The sequence below is a fragment of the Myotis yumanensis genome, unplaced genomic scaffold (genome assembly GCF_028538775.1).
Source record: "Myotis yumanensis isolate MYYU_CA2020_CCGP unplaced genomic scaffold, mMyoYum1.0.hap1 SCAF_13, whole genome shotgun sequence".
Taxonomy (NCBI): Eukaryota; Metazoa; Chordata; class Mammalia; order Chiroptera; family Vespertilionidae; genus Myotis; species Myotis yumanensis.
The window spans coordinates 40579158-40593519 of record NW_027223764.1 but is presented as its reverse complement, the minus strand read 5'-3'; the positions used below and the strand labels follow the sequence as shown (position 1 = coordinate 40593519).

The following is a 14362-nucleotide window of genomic DNA, read 5'->3' as shown; positions in this document are numbered from 1 at the left end:
CATCTATTCTTTTTATTGTTTAATTGATTTTGATAGAAACATTAATCATTTGCCTCCCACACGGCCCAACTGGGATAGCCACAACCTGAGTATGTGCCCTGACCTGGAATGGAACCTGCCACCTTTTGGTGTACCTGATGATGCTCCAACCAACTGAGCCACATTGGCAAGGGCAAAACGTGTATTCTTGATCATTTTGTTAACTCTGAAAGTAAACGCCCAGACTCACAAGCCTGGTTTAGAACTAGAATTCAATAGGGTCTGGTCAACAAACTTCATAAACTTCCGCTGAAGAAGTCATCCAAAGAATTAGGAGCTAAGTCATCATAAAATCATTTTTAAAAATGGATTGAAACCCTGGCTGGTTTGGCTCAATGGATAGAGTGTCTGCCTGCGGACTGAAGGGTCCCAGGTTCAATTCCTGGTCAGGGCACATGCCCAGGTTTTGGACTCAATCCCCAGTAGGGGAGGTACCAGAGGCAGCTGATCAATGATTCTCATCATTGATGTTTCTCTCTTTCCCTCTCCCTTCCTCTCTGGAATCAATTAAAAACAAAAAAGCTGTGGTACATTTACACAATGGAATACTATGCAGCTATAAAAAAGGATCTTTGAGACAGCATGGATAGACCTGGAAACTATTATGCTAAGCCAAATAAGCCAGTTAGAGAAAGACAAGTATCACATGATATCACTTACAAGTGGAATCTAAAGAACAAAATTAACTGATGAACAAAATAGGTCCAGAGGTATGGATGCATGAGACCGGGTAACAGATCTTGGTGGAAGGGGAGGGGCAATTGGGGGGACAGTTCAGGAAGTGATTAATCAAAGAACATTTATGCACAAAAAGAAGAAAAAAAATAAATAAAAACCCAAAAAACACAAAGAACATTTATGCATATATGCATAACCCATGAACACAGACAGTAGCATAGGGAAGTCTTGGGGTGAGGCAGGGGTTGTGTGGAGGGGGCAAATGGGAGAAAATGGGAATCATCTGTAATACTGTCAACAATAAAATACATTTTAAAAATTTATCTATCATTAGTGTAGACCACTGTCACCTCTATCTTGTATTACTCTAACAGTGATTTTCAACCTTTTTAATTTCATGGCACAAATACTAGTAAATTACTAAAATTCTGCAGTATAGTAAAAAATGTTTTTGCCAATCTGACAAAAGAATTAATTTTGATTTACAATAATAAGTACTATCCTTTTTGCTCCAAAGTGACTTTGTAAAAAATCAGGTGCCTATACATTTATATAAGGATTTCTTGTACCAAGAATTAACCAGCCCTGGATGGATAGTTCAGTCCGTTAGAGCATCATCCAGATATGCCAAGGTTGAGGGTTCAATCCATGATTAGGGAACATACAAGAAGCAAATAATGAATGCATAAGTAAGTGGAACAACAAAAACCAATGTTTGGCCCTGACTGACGTGGCTCAGTTGGATAGAGCATTTTCCTGTACACTGAAAGGTGGTGGGTTTGATTCCCGGTCAGGGTACATATCCAAATTGCATGTTTGATCCCTGGTCAGGGCACGAGGCAACCACTCCATGCTTCTCACATTGATATTTCTCTTTCTCCCTTCCTCGCTCTTAAAAAAAAAAAATTAACCAATCAGACACAACCTTACCATGTGACATGACCAATAAGATGCAACTCTATTACTGTATATGACCTATGTATTTTTGGTTCAAGACAGGTCATTCACACCTGAGGGCTATTGTTGTATTGGCTGGTGTTTCTTTTCTCACACTTAAAAAAATTTATTGATGAGAGAAAGAGAGATCAATTTATTGTTCCACTCATTTATGCCTTCATTGGTTGCTTCCTGACTTGGGGATCACACCTACAACCTTGGCATATCAGGACAGTGCTCTAATCAACTGAGCTACCTGGCCAGGGCCTGTTGTCATTTTTATTTGACAATTAAGGGAAAAGAGGTCAGTATCTTTAGAGGTCTCCTGTCTGGACTTTCTGCAATCCAATCTCCTCAGGATAGCAAATAAATTTTCTAAAACACAAATCTCATCATGTTAACTTCCTTAAAATCTTTTAATGGTTCCCACCATCTTCAAGGGTATGTCTGAACTCCTTATCAACGCACAGTCTTTTATTTATTCATTTTTTAAAATATGAGCTCTGGTGTTTTTTAAAATATTTTTATTGATTTTAGATAGTAAGATAGAAACATCAGTGATGAGATAGAATCATTGATCAGCTACCCCCTGCACGTCCCCCACTGGGGGTTGAGCCCGCAACCTGGGCATGTGCCCTTGATCAGAATCAAACCAGGGACCCTTCAGACTGCAGGCCAACGCTCTATCTACTGAGCCAAACCAGCTAGGGCGCACAGTCTTTTAAAATCTGGTCCCTGTTAAGTATTAACTCCTTCTCTCCCATTCCTGTCTTTTGCTCATCACATACAAACCTGAACTAACTGTAGGTCCTCAGATTTACCATGCTATTCTTAGCCTCTGGGTTTCTGCATGCTATTCTTCCTGCACAGCCTCTCCCTTCTAAACTCCTCTTCCCACCATACACATTTATCTGGCTACCTCAACTGATACTTTGCCTTACTTTTCCTTTTGAGCATCATTTCTTCTAAAAGCCTTCCTAATTACAAGACTGGGTAGGCACACCCCAACCAGGTCCTTAGCCTTCATACCTACCTTCATCTTAGGCCTTAGGTGCTAATCTCATTCTTTAGACTGTAAGTTCCTTGAGGACAGTGACCATGCCTTGTTTAATACTATATTCCTAGTGATTAGTATTATGATGGGCACATGATAGAAACTCCAACCAATATATGTTGTATACGTTATTGAATGTGTACTCTCTGTACACTCTTTTAATTAATTACACCTAATTTAAAATACACCTTAACTAATCATGTCACCAGTTTATACAGCCCTGTCATGTAAAAGGGATTTCTCATTTTCTACTACATGTTCTATAGAAGGAATAATCTGAATACAGATACACATTTTGTAAAATGCAAGTAACCTTAAGTAAGATTAACTTGACTGCCATGTTTTATAAAAAAAAATTTAAATTCTTAACGCATAATGAAAAGAGACAATAAAAGGTTTTATTATTCAAAGGTGTAACTGGGTAAGTTGATTTGTTTACATCCATTCTTGTGAAATATTTCTTAAAAAAATACGACCAACTTCTTTGCAAATAGCAGACACATACCTCAACTATGATGACCTAATTTTTGGTGGATAATGTACATGATTAGGCAGAAATAGGTAAGCTCACACTGGTAGATTAACTATCAAATTCTCAGTCAAAACTCCGTTTGTGGCCTCCGCTTCTTGATCGATTTCTATTTCCACTTCGTCTTCGACCATCTTGCCGACTTCCTGACCGACTCCCCTGTTGACTCTGTCTCCCTGACCGGCCACCAGATCGACCCCCTGACCGGCCTGACCGGCCTGACCGGCCACTGGACCAGCCACCCCTCTGTCTGGAATTAGAAGATGTGTTTCCATCATAATATTCTTCAATTTCCGGTAACTTGGCTGGCACTGAGATTATCCAGTCTGAATCATGCCACTCTGCCTGTTGGGGGAATTTATAGGATTAATATAAAGGCAAACTAGAAACCATAAGCAAGCACATGAGTAGAGGACACTGTTTTTTCATGCCTATGATCTATTAGCTAAAGGTCTTTAAAGTCAAAGTGAATGGTACAAACTTAAAAACCAGAGGGGGAAAATCCATATTAAAAGCACTTGCCAGGCTGGTGTGGCTCAGTGGTTGAGCGACAACCCAGGAACCAAGAGGTCACCAGTTCGATTCCCAGTCAGGGCACATGCCTGGGTTGCAAGCTCGATCCCCAATAGGGGGCGTGCAGGAGGCAGCCCATCGATGATATTTATCTCTCATCGATGTTTCTTTCTCTCTATCCCTCTTCCTTCCTCTCAGTCTAAAAATCAATAAAAAACATTTGGAAAAAATAAAAATAAAAAATAAAAGTACATTCACGTCTAGTTGGTGTGGCTCAGTGGTTGAGAGTAGATTCCTGGTCAGGACACATGCCCATGTTGTGGCTCAATCCCCAGAAGGGGGCATGCAGGAGGCAGTTGATCAATGATTCTGTCTCATCACTGATGTTTCTATCTCTCCCTCTCCCTTCCTTTCTGAAATCTATAAATAAATGCATACATACATACATATATATACACACATACATACATATATATACACATTTATTTCTTTATTCATTCATTCATTCATTCATTTATAAAGCACATTCACTAAAGTTCCCAAGTTTTACTCTCAGGAGAAACCCTCAGGCCCATTTTGAGACTCTCAATTTATACGTTCTAAAAGAGCGCACTGGCTTCTCTGGATAAAACACACAGGCCATTAATAAGTAGTGCATTGTTTCAGCAAGTATATTGATAGAAGCAAGGAGTAAGAAGCTGATGATGGAGATTAAAAACTTGTAAACACCATTTAGGGACTAGAAAAATGTGGCCAGTGGAAACAATTTGGTATTAGAATAAACAACTCAACATACACAAATCAGCAGCTCATAAGAGCATCAATGTCATATCCTGCAACATTAACTGTTCTTCATTGTGATCATAAATTGCCAAGGAAAGTTAGTATTAAAATACCTGTTGGTAAGAGTGAGTAGACAAACACCCACACACACCATTGGTGGCAATATATAACCAAAGCCTTAAAAATGTGCAAACCATTTGGCCAAGCAGTCATCTTTAAAAATTCATCTTAAAGAGATAAACATAGCAATGTATAAAGAGTTAGCTACAACAACATTGTTTATAACAGTATACTATGGGAAATCATTGAAATGTCAGTAAATATAGGACACTTAGAAAAGTTGGACACCCATATAGCCAAATGCCAGGGAGCCATTAAAATAAGTAACTGTATAGCTGACACAGAAATGTATTCACAGTACATTCTGAATTTTTAAAGACTTAAAAAACAGAACAATCCCCTCGTTTCAACGTACGTATATAAATATGCACAGCGATGCAATAGACAAATTCTACACTATAAGAATCTAGTGGACAATCTCTTTCTTCAACAGATAAAATACAAGGAAATTTTTTAAAAAGATAAAAGAAAAGAGAGAGAACCTATAGATTAAGAGACTTAAGAAACATCAAATTACAATGTATGAAACTTATGGACCTTATATTAAAAAATATTTAGGAGACAATAGGGGAAATTTAAACACAAATTGGACGGTTCATGGAATTATTATTTTGGGGATTTAATTATGATATTATGATTGTTTTTTAAAAGTATCCTTAATATTTTAGTATATGGAAATATTTGCGGTTGAGATGACAGAATAGATAAAATTTGTTTCAAAATTCTAGGAGAGTGGGGAAGTGGATGGAAGTAGGGATGAGACAAAATTGGCCAGGAGTTGATAATTGCTGAAGCTGAGTGATGGGTACATAAGGATTTTTATGCATTTCTAATTTTTTAAATGTTTGAAATTAGTTATAAGAAATGTTTTAAATTATGATACAGCGACAACCCAGGAACCAAGAGGTCACCAGTTCGATTCCCAGTCAGGGCACATGCCTGGGTTGTAAGCTCTATCCCCAGTAGGGGGTGGGCAGGAGGCAGCCCATCGATACAGAGTGGGTATTTTATAGCAAGGAATTGTTAATTGACTTAAGGCATGATAAATATATTGTTACTATGTCCCTAATCCCTATCTTATAGAGAAACATACTCAACTATTGAACAGATAAAAATTTTTCAATACCTGTAACCTTTCTGATTCAGTTGTGGGAACATCAAAGCAAACACCCTAAAGACAAAATGAAAAATTTTATTAGATGCATAAGTTGATTTTTTTCCTAATATGCTAATACTTGCTGGCAATCTCTATATTCGATAAAACAAAAAGATTAGGTGTGTCCCATGATTGCTTATAGGATTAAAACAGCTAATACATAATAATGCATGACAGAGAGTGCCTGCTTATTGTATTTTCTAAATCTGAAAAATAACTAAACACAGTATCTAATAAGAATCTACTACTACTGGCCAAAACCGGTTTGGCTCAGTGGATGGAGCGTCGGCCTGCGGACTGAGGGGTCCCGGGTTCGATTCCGGTCAGGGGCGTGTACTTGGGTTGCGGGCACATCCCCAGTGGGAGCTGTGCAGGAGGCAGCTGATCGATGTTTCTCTCTCGTCGATGTTTCTAACTCTCTATTTCTCTCCCTTCCTCTCTGTAAAAAATCAATAAAAATATATTTAAAAAAAAAAAAAAAAAAAAGAATCTACTACTACTAAGAGTCTACTCTAGAGCATTCTCTAGAAAAGCTTTTGTAGACACCATAATGCTATTCCATGTCCTTTATAAAATGACCTAATAAAGTCATTTCAAAATTTAGTACCAGCCCTGGTTAGTGTGCTCAATGGTTAGAGCATCCACCCAGGCACCAAAGGGTCTTGGGTTCGACTCCTGGTCAAGGGCATCTACCTGGGTTGCAAGTTGGATCCCCGGCCCTGGTGAGGACACATGTAGGAGGCAGATAATCAATGCGTGTGTCTTGCATTGTTGCTTGCTCTCTCTCTCTCCCCCCCTTTCCCTCCCTCCTTCCCTTCCACCCTCTCTGAAAATCAATGGAAGAAAATATCCTCAGGTAAGAATTAACAAAAATTAATTTAGTGCCAGAAAGTTTCTCTCCTAAAGAGCCAAAGTGTTTATCAGATAATGAGAATGACGTAACCCAAGATGTTTCCTCCTTGGTCTTGATTGCCAGTTAAGTTGAAAGGTAACTTAATACTCAAGTATAACAACTAGTTTAGCCTAAGGATCTTGTTATATTTTCCCTCCCCTCCACATTTTTTTCTGAATGTGCATTTGTCTCATACTTGCCACAAATGTAATATTAAACTCTGATAATTACTTCTAGTAAACAACCAAGTTAATAAATTCTAAACTAAAATGAAGCTCTGTAGTAAAATTAGATGAATAAATATAACATATTTTCTCAAAACCATTAGGAGAAATCAGTCACTAAGATTACAGATGGTTTTAACTTTGCTATTTCATAAATGTATTAAAATATTTTTGCCAGAACCGGTTTGGCTCAGTGGACTGAGGCAGCTGATCGATGTTTCTCTCTCATCAATGTTTCTTGCTCTCTATCCCTCTCCCTTCCTCTCTGTAAAAAATCAATAAAATATATTAAAAAAAATATATTTAATTCACTTCATTATCCAGAACAACCAATATAACTGGTCAGGCTCAGTGGATAGAGCGTTGGCCTGCGGACTGAGGGGTCCCAGATTCAATTCCGGTCAAGGGCATGTACCTTGGTTGCGGGCACATCCCCAGTAGGGAGTGTGCTGGAGGCAGCTGAATCGATGTTTCTAACTCTCTATCCCTCTCTCTTCCTCTCTATAAAAAAATCAATAAAATGTATTTTAAAAAAACAACAACCACCACCAATAGCAGGCCACTCAAAAAGTAATATTGTCTATTTCCTAAATAACAGTTGTAGCTGTTGCAATCATAAGTTACTTTACTTAGTCTTAGAAAATAAACACACCACACAATAAGTATATATGGGCAGAAACTTAAATAACTTGGATATTAGATAGTCAAAATAAGAATAACTCATAGTTTTCTAGAGTAATGGGTTATTTAAATAACTGCCCAAAAATTTACAACAAAACAAACTAATACACAGAGAAAACAATATTATTCATCCTATTAGGCCTCCATAAAAGAGAGAAGGAACAAAACCTGCTGGTCTTTATAAATATTTACAGTGGTTGATTAAACTTTTTAGTTGTCTAGAAAAGCCTACCATATTTCCTTTTAGGAGGCACATTCTGGTAATTTGGGACACAGCATTACTACTCAGTTTTCTGTTAAGTTCTTTCCAAGCACAGCTGACATCCTGTATTTCTTCTGGGCTTTCCAGAGTCATGGTCACAAACCCCTTAAGGAATAAAAGTTACATTATGTTTATGGAAAAAGCAACAGCAGCAGCAGTACTAGCAATGACGTCTTAATTCAATGAAGTTCATGACTTAAACATGCCAACTTATGAGCCAACAATATAACATGACTGCTAAAAAAATAACTTCTTTGTGGCTGTATTAATAGAAAATGAGTATTTACAGATCATTGAAAGTACCATTCTCTTATGCATTGCTGTAAAAACCAAATTTAATTCTAACCATCATGCTTTAAGAGATAATTAAACTAGAGCATCAAAGAAAAGATAGGTAGTAAAGAATTAAGGAAGTCAATTCTGAAAGAGTCCAAGTTTGCTTGGAGTGGAAAAATAAGAGGCTGTAAACTCTTTAAACTCTGTAGGGACTAGTACATAAGCAAAACTTACTTGTTCTGTAAAATTTCATTGTACAGGAAAAGGATCAACATGAAGAATATATATCAGTGATAGCGAACCTTTTGAGCTCGGCGTGTCAGCATTTTGAAAAAACCTAACTTAACTCTGGTGCCGTGTCACATATAGAAATTTTTTGATATTTGCAACCATAGTAAAACAAAGATTTATATTTTTGATATTTATTTTATATATTTAAATGCCATTTAACAAAGAAAAATCAACCAAAAAAATGAGTTCGGTGTCATCTCTGACACGTATGTCATAGGTTCGCCATCACTGATATATAAGGAGGCATTCATTTAACAAATATTTCAGTGCCTTCTGTGTGTGTTCCAGAGACTCTACTAGGTGCTAGAGATTCAGCTATAAAAAGCCCTTCCTCTCATGGAGGTTACATTGTAGTGTATGGGGAGGGGAATAGGGGCTGATGGAATGGGATAGACAGTAAACAAATAAGAAAATATACAGCATGTCAGTAGTAATAAGCACCATAAAGAAAAGTAAAGCAGAGCAAGGGAACAGAGGGTAAACCAAGCTATCTTAGGTTGATCAAGAAAGACCTCTCACCCTAACTGGTTTGGCTCAGTGGATAGAGCGTCAGCCTGTGGACTCAAGGGTCCCAGGTTCGATTCTGGTCAAGGGCATGTACCTTGGTTGCGGGCACATCCCCACTAGGGGGCGTGCAAGAGGCAGCTGATTGATGATTCTCTCTCATCGATGTTTCTAACTCTCTATCCTTCTTCCCTCCTCTCTGTAAAAAATCAATAAAATATATTTAAAAAAGAAAAAAAGAAAGACCTCTCTACTATGGTGATATTTGAGGAGAGACCAGAATGAAGTGAAGGAGGAAGCCATGAGGTTATTAAAAGGAAAGAACATTTGAAACAATGCAAGTAAGTACAATGGCCTTGTGTAGGAGTAGGTTTAAGTTTAAGTAACAGCAAGTAGGTCAGGGTAACTGAAACAAGCAAGGGGAGAGTGATAAGAGATGAGACCAAAGAGGTAGCAAGGGGAAGACACCCTGTAGGACATTAGTGGTAAAGGCTTTGGATTTGGTTAACCTATAAAGACATTTTAAACTACTAACATCCTGTTTCTAAGATATTCTAGACTCTTATCTAGACAACTGACCTACTCTTTTAAAGATCAATAATGGGCAAACAGTCCCAAATTAAAAGAGAGACATAATAACCAAATATAACATATAAACTCTAATCGGAACCTAAATTTTTATAAAAAAGATGTATATGGGGAGGGAGAGGAAAAGAGAGGGGAAGGGAGGTATAGAGGTGGACAATTAAGTCACTCTCAGTAAAATGACATTTGGCTAAACCATTAACACCTGCCAAGTGGAAAACATCAGATGACCCAGCTGTACCCACTTAGGCTACACCAAGTAAGTCACATGCAGGTTACCTCCCCTGGGCCTTGTTTCCCTCTCCCACCAACTCTCTCTGTCTCTCTCTCCACCCAGACATCAGAAAGCTCTTTTTTGATGGGTCCCTCACCCAGGGACTCGCCTCAATTACATTATAATGTAAGTGAACTACTTGCAACTAATGATTCTGGTGCGGTTTGTTTTGATATCTGATACGGACATGTCAGGGGGCCAGATCAGATGATGTCTCACACACACACCATCCACATATACAGGCAATCCTTAATTTGCATGGTACTATGTTAACTTCACAGACTATTTCTCGATTTGCATAGTTCCATGGCAATTTAAAAAATGAACAGGTTGCCAAAACCGGTTTGGCTCAGTGGATAGAGCGTTGGCCTGCGGACTGAAGGGTCCCGGGTTTGATTCCGGTTGAGGGCATGTGCCTGGGTTTCGGGCACATCCCCAGTGGGAGATGTGCAGGAGGCAGCTGGTCGATGTTTCTCTCTCATCGATGTTTCTAACTCTCTATCTCTCTCCCTTCCTCTCTGTAAAAAATCAATAAAATATATTAAAAAAAAAAAAAAATGAACAGGTTTTGGTTGGTAAGTTTCAGTTAACAAAGTGTTGTGCAAAGTGAAGATTTCCTGTATTTCTTTCCAGATAGATAGATAGCTATGGTTCAATTTTAACCTTTTCTCAAGCACATACATTTCCTTACAGATTTCTACCTTATCAGAGGTAATCAAAGATCGTGGTTCAAAACTCGATGCACCGGAGATATGGGCTAATGCTGCAGCCAATGCATCCACTGCCCCTTTCTCTTCTATCAGTCTCTGAGCTGATGGTCGGAAAAAGTCAACAGCAGCATAAGAAACGGAAGCCAGGGACCTATAAGTTTAAAAATAGCAAATTTTCTTGGTCAAGGCAAAGGGAAAAAATTAAAGATAAGAGAATGAATGGGAAAAGAAAGAGCAACGTTTTTGTATTTTAATATAACTAAGTATCTGCTGGTAAAACTGGTGATTAAATTTTCTGATTTTTGAACTAGGAGAGCTTAAAGATGAATAGCCTAACACAAAAGAAAAAATTATTCAGCAAGGGCAGAAAGCATACCTGATGGCATCCATGCTTTTAGATTTAACTAAATCCATTGTAGAAGGAACACCTACACGTTTAAAAGTAATTCCCTGAAAATGAAAGAATTACATTAAAGAAAAATGGAAGTCTTTACAATTAATTTCTAAATTAATATAGCTTTTTGAATTTCCATTTCTTGGACGAGATTTCCAAGCCCTAGCAGATCAAAAGATCTGCTTTTTCAAATAAATCGCCAATTACAAGATCTAGAAAAAGAAAAGAGATTTTCTGAATTGCCCTAGTTTCAAACATGGAATTTCACTTGCAAACTTAAGCTGACTCAAAAAAAGGAAAATGATGCTGTTTACAACTATGAATCTTTTACTTATTACCCTAATTTTACAAAGTATATTAAATAGTGTATAAAAACACATCATAAAAATAAAAATTGTGAAATACCACAAAAAGTCCATAATTACTCAATATAATCTTAACAATTACACCAAGACAATGTCCCAGTCACCGTTACGATGCTGACACTAAGAGGCACTGAAATCGGAATGCACTTCTGATTTTAGTATCAAGGGAGAAATTCAAGGGAAAAATGAGAAAGTCAGATTTTTTGTCTTCACAGTGAAAGGTGTATTAAAACAAAGACTTGCAGCTAATATATATTTAGCTCTCCACATGCTTCACATCCAAATGCAGCTTAAACTGAGAAAAGTTATAAAGATCTATTTGTAAGAACAAATGTAAAAAGAACTCTTTTCTAAGGTGCCACTCAGATAATAAGCCTGAAATAAATTAACTCTACTTACTGCTTTTTGTTCCACATATCTTAGTTGACCTCTTTCTCTTGGTTGATAAAAACATATGCAAATCCCTGTCCGGCCAGCTCTACCTGTGCGTCCGGAGCGATGAATGTAGGACTCAACATCCTAAAAATAAGAGGTAATACTTTTTAAAAATCTAGCAAGTTACATAGTCATTCCAACATCCAAATAATAATGCTAATAACAAAACTATTACTACCAATAATATTTCAATCCTGTCACTTTTTCCAACATCCCAAAAAAATTTTATGCAGAATTTTGGGACAAGGGGCATAAGATTTAAAACCTTATCTAAAAATAAAATAAATAAATAAAATAAAATCTTATCTACCCCATCCTAGGACTCTTTATATGGCAACTTTTTTTATAATTCCCTTTATAAATCCATGCTTCACATCCAAATAATGAAGTTAGCAATCTGCAAAGACATCAGATTCTGGTCAATTTAACACCACAGTGACAAAAATGGCTAAGACAAGAACTGATAATATTTTTCATATCCAAAAGCAAAATTTTCCCAAAAAAAAAAAAAAATGTTAATTTATACAACTGTTCTTTTCCCCAAATCCAATCTCATTTCCTACCTGAGGAGGAGAACTCTGAATCACCAAGTCAACCTCAGGAATGTCCAAACCACGGGCAGCCACATTGGTTGCCACCAAAACTTTAAAACTACCTTCTCTGAAGCCTTTCAGTGTAATTTCTCTTTGTGACTGTGCAATGTCCCCATGTAAACACTGGGCATTCTATTAGAAAAAAAAAAGGAAAAGTAAGTGTACAATTCATATTTATAATTGATAGCACCCTACCCTAACACCATACATTCTGTGCTCTTTTTGTTGTTGTTTCATATATATATATATTTTTTTTTTTTTTAATTTTTTTTTAAATTGGTTTTTTACAGACAGGAACAGAGAGGGATAGAGAGTTAGAAACTACGATCAGCTGCCTCCTGCACACCCCCTACTGGGGATGTGCCCGCAACCAAGGTACATGCCCTTGACCGGAATCGAACCTGGGACCCTTCAGTCCACAAGCTGACGCTCTATCTACGGAGCCAAACCGGTTAGGGCTACATATATATATTTATTGATTTCAGAGAGGAAGGGAGAAGGAAAGAGAGCTAAAAACATCAATGATGAGAGAGAATCATTGATTGGCTGCCTCCTGCATGCCCCCCTACTAGGGATGAAGCCGGCAGCCCGGGAATGTGCCCTTGACTGGAATCAAACCCAGGACTTCAGTCTGCAGGCCAACGCTCTATCTAGACCAGTGGTCACCAACCTTTTGGACCTGGTGAACCACCAGTTGGCGACCACTGATCTAAACCATCTAGGGCAGTGATTTTTTAGAGAGACAGAGAAACACTGATGTGAGAGTGCAACACTCATCAGCTGCCTCTTGCATGCCTCCCACCTGGGAATAAGCCCGCAACCCAGGCCCGTGCCCTTGACCAGGGATCTCCTAGTGCAGCAGTTCTCAACCTGTGGGTCTCGACCCCTTTGGGGGTCGAGCAACCCTTTCACAGGGGTCGCCTAAGACTGTCGGAAAACACATATATACTTACATATTGTTTTTGTGATTATCATTATGCTTTAATTATGTTCAATTTGTAACAATGAAAATACATCCTGCATATCAGATATTTACATTACAATTCCTAACAGTAGCAAAATTACAGTTATGAAGTAGCAACGAAAATAATTTTATGGTTGGGGGTCACCACAACATGAGGAACTGTATTAAAGGGTTGAGGCATTAGGAAGGTTGAGAACCACTGTCCTAGTGGATAGGACAACACCTAACCAACTGAACCACACTGGCCAGGGCCTTACTTAATTTTTAAAAACTATATATATGATTTCTTCATATGTATGCAGTATCATTTATTTTAGCAATATTCTACTGATGAACATTTGGGTCGTATCCAAATCTTCACCTTCAGAAACAATGCCAGAGTGCACAACATTGTACTTATATCTCCGGATACCTCATTATATGTATATTTCAGAAGGATACATATCTAGAAACTGAATTTCTGGGTCAAAAATTATGAACATTTAACAAAAGAGGTTGTACCCATTTACTCTTCAACATTCTGAGTATTTATTTCCTCATACCCTACCTACCCTGTTTACTATGAATCATTATAATTCTTGTGAATGTAATAGGCAAAAATGACTTCACAATGTTATTTCAATTTACATTTAGGTAACTTTTACTGAAGTTGAACCTATTTATATATTTATCTACCACTTTGCTACAAATAATTTTCCTAGTATTACTGGTATAAATTTCCTAGTATTCTTAGCCACTACTGAAATTTAAAAGTTTATAACAATACCCTGGCTGGTGTGGCTCAGTTGGTTGGTGTATCATCCCATACACCAAAAGGTGGCGGGTTCAATTCCCAGTCAGGACAAATGCCCAGGTTGTGGGTTCGATTCTTGGTCAGGTCAATGTTTCTCTTTCATATTGATGTAATTTCTCTCTCTCTCCTTCACCCCTCTCTCAGCATATCCTCGGGTGAGGATAAAAAAGAGAGCCTGGCTGGCGTGGCTCAGTGGTTGAGCGGTGACCTATGAACCAGAAGGTCATGGTTTGATTTCTGGTCAGGGCACATGCCCAGATTGTTGGCTCCAGGTTGAAGGCTCCAGGTTGCGGGCTCGATCCCCAGTGTGG

The 14362-nt window shown here is 37.9% G+C and overlaps 1 protein-coding gene across 4 annotated transcripts in view; it reads right to left on the bottom strand.

The window, feature by feature from the left end:
- Positions 1 to 3083: 3083 nt before the first annotated feature.
- DDX50 (DExD-box helicase 50) overlaps positions 3084 to 14362 on the bottom strand; it is a 28469-nt gene continuing 17190 nt past the window's right edge. For 3 of the 4 annotated variants that reach the window (XM_070432882.1, XM_070432883.1, XM_070432884.1), the window contains 7 exons: positions 12265 to 12426; positions 11666 to 11785; positions 10884 to 10957; positions 10499 to 10658; positions 7838 to 7972; positions 5779 to 5823; positions 3084 to 3581 (listed from right to left, as the gene is read on the bottom strand). In XM_070432882.1, coding sequence (XP_070288983.1) covers positions 3303 to 3581; positions 5779 to 5823; positions 7838 to 7972; positions 10499 to 10658; positions 10884 to 10957; positions 11666 to 11785; positions 12265 to 12426 — 975 coding nt within the window. In that variant the 3' untranslated portion in view covers positions 3084 to 3302. Of the gene's footprint in view, positions 3582 to 4645; positions 4760 to 5778; positions 5824 to 7837; positions 7973 to 10498; positions 10659 to 10883; positions 10958 to 11665; positions 11786 to 12264; positions 12427 to 14362 lie in introns of all 4 variants that reach the window. The other variant, XR_011473580.1, reaches the window with a different exon arrangement.